Source organism: Corylus avellana, chromosome ca2 (genome assembly GCF_901000735.1).
Source record: "Corylus avellana chromosome ca2, CavTom2PMs-1.0".
Classification (NCBI taxonomy): domain Eukaryota; kingdom Viridiplantae; phylum Streptophyta; class Magnoliopsida; order Fagales; family Betulaceae; genus Corylus; species Corylus avellana.
Window position 1 is genome coordinate 30656341 of NC_081542.1, and position 6803 is coordinate 30663143.

At 44.2% G+C, this 6803-nt stretch overlaps 2 protein-coding genes across 2 annotated transcripts; both read right to left on the reverse strand.

Annotated features, from left to right (window-relative positions):
- Positions 1-1106: 1106 nt before the first annotated feature.
- Positions 1107-3682, reverse strand: LOC132169570 (uncharacterized). The gene is made up of 5 exons (XM_059580587.1): positions 3402-3682; positions 3173-3319; positions 2627-3017; positions 1818-2533; positions 1107-1701 (listed from the first exon to the last, which is right to left on the reverse strand). Exons 1-5 carry the CDS (start codon positions 3680-3682, stop codon positions 1107-1109), a joined length of 2130 nt encoding a protein of 709 aa, XP_059436570.1.
- A 232-nt stretch (positions 3683-3914) lies between these two features.
- LOC132169571 (uncharacterized) lies at positions 3915-4805 on the reverse strand. The gene has a single exon (XM_059580589.1). It carries the CDS (start codon positions 4803-4805, stop codon positions 3915-3917), a length of 891 nt encoding a protein of 296 aa, XP_059436572.1.
- Between the last annotated feature and the right edge of the window lie 1998 nt (positions 4806-6803).

Sequence of the window (6803 nt, forward strand, 5' to 3'; positions counted from 1 at the left end):
GAGCCAACTGGAGGAAACGCATGCGGGGGTCTCAGATCAGCTGAAATTGGCCTAGGCTGAGGTCACAGATCAAAAAGCCTTAGTAATGAAGGCGACTGAAGCCAAGGTTGTCACCGAGGAGAAACTTAAATTCTTCAAGGACTAGCACGTCCAGGTGAGGGCTCAACTGAAGGAAGCCAAGACCCAAGCTGCCAATTATCTGCGCCCGTTGTCCTTCGCCTCATGGACTCGAAACTCTGCCTGGGCTGATGTGCTATTCTGGGCTTCGTAACCTTTCGAGCTTGGGCTAAGGATCCGACACTCTCAATTGATCTTGACAAGGTGAAGATTAAAGACATCCCTTATTCAGATGCAGCTGTGGCACAGTTGGTTAACCTTGGCCAAGAACAAATGCCCGATGCAGCAGGCATAAAAGAATTTTTCTATGATCCTTTCACGGATCAACAGTGCCAAGGTACCGAGGCTGTCCCTGGTAATGTAGAATCTGCAGAGGCCAACATTGCTGAGTCTACATCTGTCGAGGTCCCTGATGTTGTTCCTGCTTTTGACCCCAAAGAGGGATAATGTATAATCCTTAAAGGATTTTTTGTATATATCTCAATTCTCTTAATGAAATGAGTTTTTGTATATTTTTTTGTGTTTAACTGTTTGAAAAACATCGTAAGTCTAACATTAGGTCTCGAAAAAATAACACTTTGGTTATTTTTTAAGATAGTTTCAACTCATAACATCCTTTGATGTTTGCTTTTAGGTTAAAGCAGTTAAAAGGAACCATAATTATGTTTCTCCGAGTTTGGTTTCGGGAGAGCTTTTAGGCTTTAGATTTTACTTGGATTTAACCATAGTTATGTTTCTCCGAGTTGGGTCTCGGGAAATCTCTTAGGTTTTTGAACTATGGGTTATGTTAAGCTTACAGAGAGCTTTTTCAGCTGCGTCTCTTTAGGACTTGGAAAAGCCTCTTCAGCTGTACTTTCTGAGACTTATATTTTTGTTAACAAAGCTTCTTCAGTTGTACTCATGAACTTTGAATGCTGCTTAACTCCGAGATACTTTATTCATTGGAATGAAAATAATGAAAAGAAAAAGAAATTACATATTACAGCATCTTAGACATAGTACTTTTTAAGGTGTTTAGCATTCCATGGCCTCGGAAGAGCCTTACCTTTAGAATCTTCCAAGTGGTACGCTCCTGCGCTTTTGCACTGAATCACCCTATAGGGTCCTTCCAAGTTAGGAGCCAGCTTTCCCTCAGCTAGGTCCTTGGTCGCTAGCGTGACTCTACGTAGGACCATATCTCCAACTTTGAAGCTCTGAGCCTTGACCGTTCTATGGAAATACCGAGCTACTCTTGCCTGGTGTGTTGACATAGTCACTTGGGCTTGATCCCGTTTCTCTTGAAGCAAGTCCAGGTGTAGCTGTAAGCCCTCGTTACTGGTCTCGGGCTGGAAGGTCTCTACACGATAGCTGCCTGAGCCTACCTCAGCTGGGATGACCGCCTCAGTTCTGAATGCCAAGGCATATGGTGTCTCCTTGGTTGGAGTTCTTTTGTTTGTCCAGTATGCCCTCCAAACTTCTCGAAGGTCTTCTGCCCACTCTCCTTTGCAATCATCAAGTTTTTTCTTCAAGATTTTGAAGATTGTTATGTTGGTGGCCTCTACTTGCCCGTTCACCTGAGGGTGCCTCGGAGATGAGTAGTAATTCCTTACACGGAGTTTGGCACACCAGACTCGGAATGAGTCACAGTCGAATTGCTTGCCGTTATCCGTAACGAATGCATAGGGAATGTCGTACTGGCATATGATGTTCTTCCATAAAACCGTTCTATCGCATTGGCTGTGATATTCAATAAAGCTTCAACCTCTGCCCATTTGGTGAAATAATCCACAACGACAACTGCAAACCGTACACCCCCCTTGCCACGAGGCAATGGTCCCACTATGTCTATCCCCCTTTGTGAGAAGGGCCAAGGTGAAGAGATTGCACTCAGGTCTTCAGGGGGTTGGTGAGTAACATTAGCGAATCGCTGGCACTTGTCACAATCTCTGACTAATTCTGCCGAGTCTCGACTCATGTTGGGCCAATAGAAACCTGCTCGGACAGTTTTGTGTGCCATTATTCTAGCTCTAGAATGGCTTCCACAGATCCCTTCATGGATCTCTCCGAGGATATAATTCCCTTCCACTTTTGAAACACATTTGAGGAGTGGTAACATGAAACCCCTTTTGTAAAGAGTTCCATTTACCATTGTAAACCTCATAGCTCTTATCCTCAACTGAGTAGCTAACTTTCGATCTGAAGGAAGGACTCCCTTTTCTAGGTATTCCACGATTTCCAGTTGCCAATCAGGTATGGTCTCGGCTGTCGAGACCGACACCATCTCGGTAATGGATGACTGTGGAAGAATTTGGATTGGTGTTTCATCTTCAGTCTCCCCATCTACTGTCGAAGCTGTTCGAGCCAGTCTGTCTACTGTTTCATTCTCTGGCCTGGGGATTTTCACAATGCAGAACTTCTTGAACAAACTCTGCATCTCCTGCACCTTAGATAAGTATAACTTCATCTTTTCTCCCTTGGTTTCAAATTCACCTCGAATATGTCTAGCGATGACTTGGGACTCACTTCATACCTCCACGAATTTGGCTCCCATTTCACAAGCTAAACCGAGTCCTGCCAAAACTGCTTCATATTCAGCCTTGTTATTTGTAGTTTTGAATTTTAACTTCAAAGAACTGCACAACTCTTCCTCATCAGGAGTAATCATCACTATTCCAACTCCACCATGCTTCTTCGTAGATGACCCATTTACATAAATTACCCACGTCTCATCACTTGGCCAGCCAGTGACATCAGGCAAATTAGTGAACTCTGCCAGAAAATCAGCTAGCGCTTGACCTTTGAGGGAATTTCGAGGGAGAGACTCAATGTCAAACTCTCCCAGCTCAATTGCCCAGTTAGCTAATCTTCCCGACAGATCTAGCCTCCTTAACACTTTCTTCAATGGGTACTCAGTCAAAATCCTTATAGTATGAGCTTGAAAGTAGGGTCAGAGCTTTCTGGATGCTATGAGCAAAGCGAAAGCCAGTTTCTCCATCAAAGCGAAAGCCAGTTTCTCCATCAAAGCGAAAGCCAGTTTCTTTCTTCGGCTCCACTTAAAGCTCTGCTAATGAAGTACATAGGCCATTGAATTCCTTCTTCTCGGATTAATGTTGCACTGACAGCTGTCGGAGATACAACTAAGTACAGATACGACACTACTCTAGATATTGTCTGGTTAGCAGAGGTGGACTCATCAGATACTTCATTAGCTGTTCGAAGGCTTCTTCACATTCATCAGTCCATTCAAAACCTTTCTCAAGATCTTAAAAAATGGAATACACTTATCGGTTGATCGTGAGATGAACCGATTTAGTGCCGCAATTCTTCCCATCAACCGCTGGAGCTGCTTTAGATTCTTCAAAGACTGCATGTCTAGAACAACTTGTATCTTCTCGGGGTTGGCTTCTATTCCTCCGCTCAACACCATATAATCGAGGAATTTTTCCGATGAGACTCCGAATGCACATTTTGAGGGATTCAACTTCATCCCATACCTCTTCAAGGTTGAGAACGTCTCTTGCAAGTCAAGGACATGGTTTTGCGGCAGTACACTTTTGACCAGCATGTCATCAACGTATACTTCCATATTTAGTCCGATATGGTCTCAGAACATTTTGTTGACCAGCCTTTGGTATGTTGCCCTATATTTTTCAAGCCGAAGGGCTAACTTTGTAATAGTACAGACCTCGGTCAGTTATGAATACTGTTTTCTCACGATCTTCTGGATGCATGTAGATCTGGCTATAGCTAGAGAAAGCGTCCATAAAGCTGAGTAAGCCATACCCAGCTGTCGAATCAACCAACGCATCAATGCGGGGTTATGGAAAGCAGTCTTTTGGACAAGCTTTATTGAGGTCAGTGAAGTCTACGCACATCCTCCACTTCCCATTGGATTTTTTGACCAATACTACTTTGGCTAACCAATCGGGATAATTGACTTCCTCAATGAACCGAGCTCTGAGCAGCTTTTCCACTTCTTCAACTATAGCCATATTCCACTCAGGAGCGAACTTCCTTCTTTTTTGCTTTACCGGCTTCACACTCGGATCCACAATGAGTTGGTGGAGAATATCTTCAGGACTGATTCCTAGCATATCATCATGAGTCCATGCGAAAACTTCCAAGTTCTGTCGAAGGAAGTTGACAAGACCTTCTCGGATCCTGGGACCGAGCTGCGTCCCGATCTTCAAAATTCTGCCTTCACCAACTACCACATCTTCCAGTGGCTCAGCTGGCTCACCCTTTGGCTCATTCTTGCCTTTACCACCCACTGCACCAATTACAATAGGAGTCGAGTCCGAGGCCTTCTTGAGAGATGTATTGTAACATCTTCTCGCTTGAGTCTGATCTCCCTTCACTTCTCCAACTCCCTCTTCTATTGGGAACTTCATCATCAAGTGGTAAGTTGCAGTTACGGCCTTCAGCTTATTCAAGTCAGGACGACCTATGATGGCATTGTAGGCACCAGGTCGATCGACGACCAAGAAATCTACCTTCACAGTTTTCAGCTTGGGTGCCGTCCCTACTATTATAGGGAGAGAAATAAAACCAATTGGTTGGACTTGCTCCCCTGAAAGTCCGACCAGGGGAGAGCCAAATGGTTTGATCCTATCACGATCAATACCCATTTGCTTAAAAATCGGCCAATACAGGACATTAGCCGAGCTTCCATTATCCACCAAAATTCGATGGATCTTATGGTTGGCCATCGTCACTATTACTACTAGTGGATCATCGTGTGGCTGCATTACCCCCCTGGCATCTTCTTCGGAAAAAGAGAGGACCATTGAGTCTTTCCTTGCAACCTTAGAAGGTCTTTACAATGAAAAGACCTCTTCAGTTTGTGTTTTCCTCGCGTAAGCCTTTCTGGCCAAATTGGACTGTCCACCACTAGCTATCCCTCCATAGATAGTGTGGATTTCACCTACTACTCCTTGGTCCTGAGGCGCTCTCAGATCCTCTCTTGGATCATTGTCCTGATCACGTCTCGGTTCTCGTCCCTCTGCGTCTCGATTCCCATCCAACAAGAGGGGTTGTGGGTGAACCGCGTCTCGATTCCTCTCTCCTGCAAGGAATCTCACAAGCCTTCCATTTCTGATGAAGGTTTCGATTTCCTATTGCAAGGTTACACAATCTTTTGTCAAATGTCCATGATCATTATGATACTCATAGAACTTCGTTTGATCTCGCTTCCTTGGATCACCCCTCAACTTATTTGGCCACTTGAAAGCTGGGTCCCTTCTAATCTCCATAAACACCTCATTGACGCCGGCATTCAAGGGAGTGAACCTTCGGTTTTCGTGTCGCCGGGGTTCTATCTTCGGGAAGGATGGTACGGCCTTCTTACCCACTTTCTTTTGAGTTTGCCCACTTTCAGAGTGGAAGTTGTGCGTAGTTCCTTCTTGCTGCTATCTTTCGCTCGGTCTTCCTCCTCTTGACCCTTCATTAGAGCCCCAATCATTTCCTTCTGATTGATGTACTCCTTTGTCTTATTGATGAATTGGCGAAGAGTTAATTCTGTCGAACTCTTTGCTATCTCAGCCATCAAAGGCCCATTCGGGCTAACTCCGTGCCATAATGCGGATAGTACCGTTTGGTCATTTGGGCTCTCCACCAACAGCTTCTCTTTATTAAACCTAAGCATGAAATCTTTCAGGCTCTCTTCCTTTCCCTGAAAAAGGGATAATAAGCAAGCTGGGTGCTTCTTCCTTTTTCGGGTCGCCAAGAATTGGCTTAAGAAGAGGCACCCAAGTTCTTTGAAATTATCTACACTACAAAAAAAAAAGTTCTCCCGACGCCTAAAAAACACTGTGGAAGAGAAAACAAATGCCGGGAATTGTATTCCCGGCGTTTGGTGCTAAAGCTGGCTTAAACAGTGTGGGCATCGCTGTTTTCCGGCATTTTGGGCGACCCCTGGTGAAGAGAATGAAGTTGTGCCGGCGTTATTGGTTGATGTCGGTAGAGATGGATGCGCCGGCATCCTCTGTCGACGCCGGCAGATGAGGATGCGCTGGCGTCCTCTGTTGATGCCGGCAGATGAGGATGCATCGGCGTCCTTGGGTAAAGTAGCAGTGTCGGCGTTCTCTGTCGATGCCGGAGCCCTCTGAATTTCTTTTCTGGCGTTGTCTCTAATTTTTACCGATGTTGTCTGTGATTTTTGCCGGCGTTGTTTGTGATTCAAGCTTAGCCGGTAAAAATCTGAAACTCACCTAATTTGAAGCTTTGCCGGCTGTGTTTCCGGTGAATTAAGATGCTGAAATTTTTCTGGGCGTTTTGCATTTATTTAATTGTTTTTTTTTTTTCATCTGTACTCTTTCTCACTGTTGCTTGCTCGATGAACAAAGATAAACCAACATAAAAATGAATGATAAAGCATAAAGCTTTTCACCTTTCAAAGTCGTTCTTTTATTAATGAGTAACTCTTTCATTTAAAAAAGTTAATTAATACAATGCACGCTAGCTACTTAGCCAAAAACTTCAGGAAAACAACAATCCTGAACACTACAACTATACAGATTACAACCAGTAAAGTAACAAACTACATCAGCCAAACCATCACATAGCAAACCAAGCAACCAGCAACATCCCAAACTGCAGCTTACTATTAAAAAAAAAAAACATCTGACTGCAAAAAAACCTTGCTATACACTTGTTGTCTCACTGGCAGCAACCATCCAGCATGACCGAATAGTTTTATAGGTGAAGCG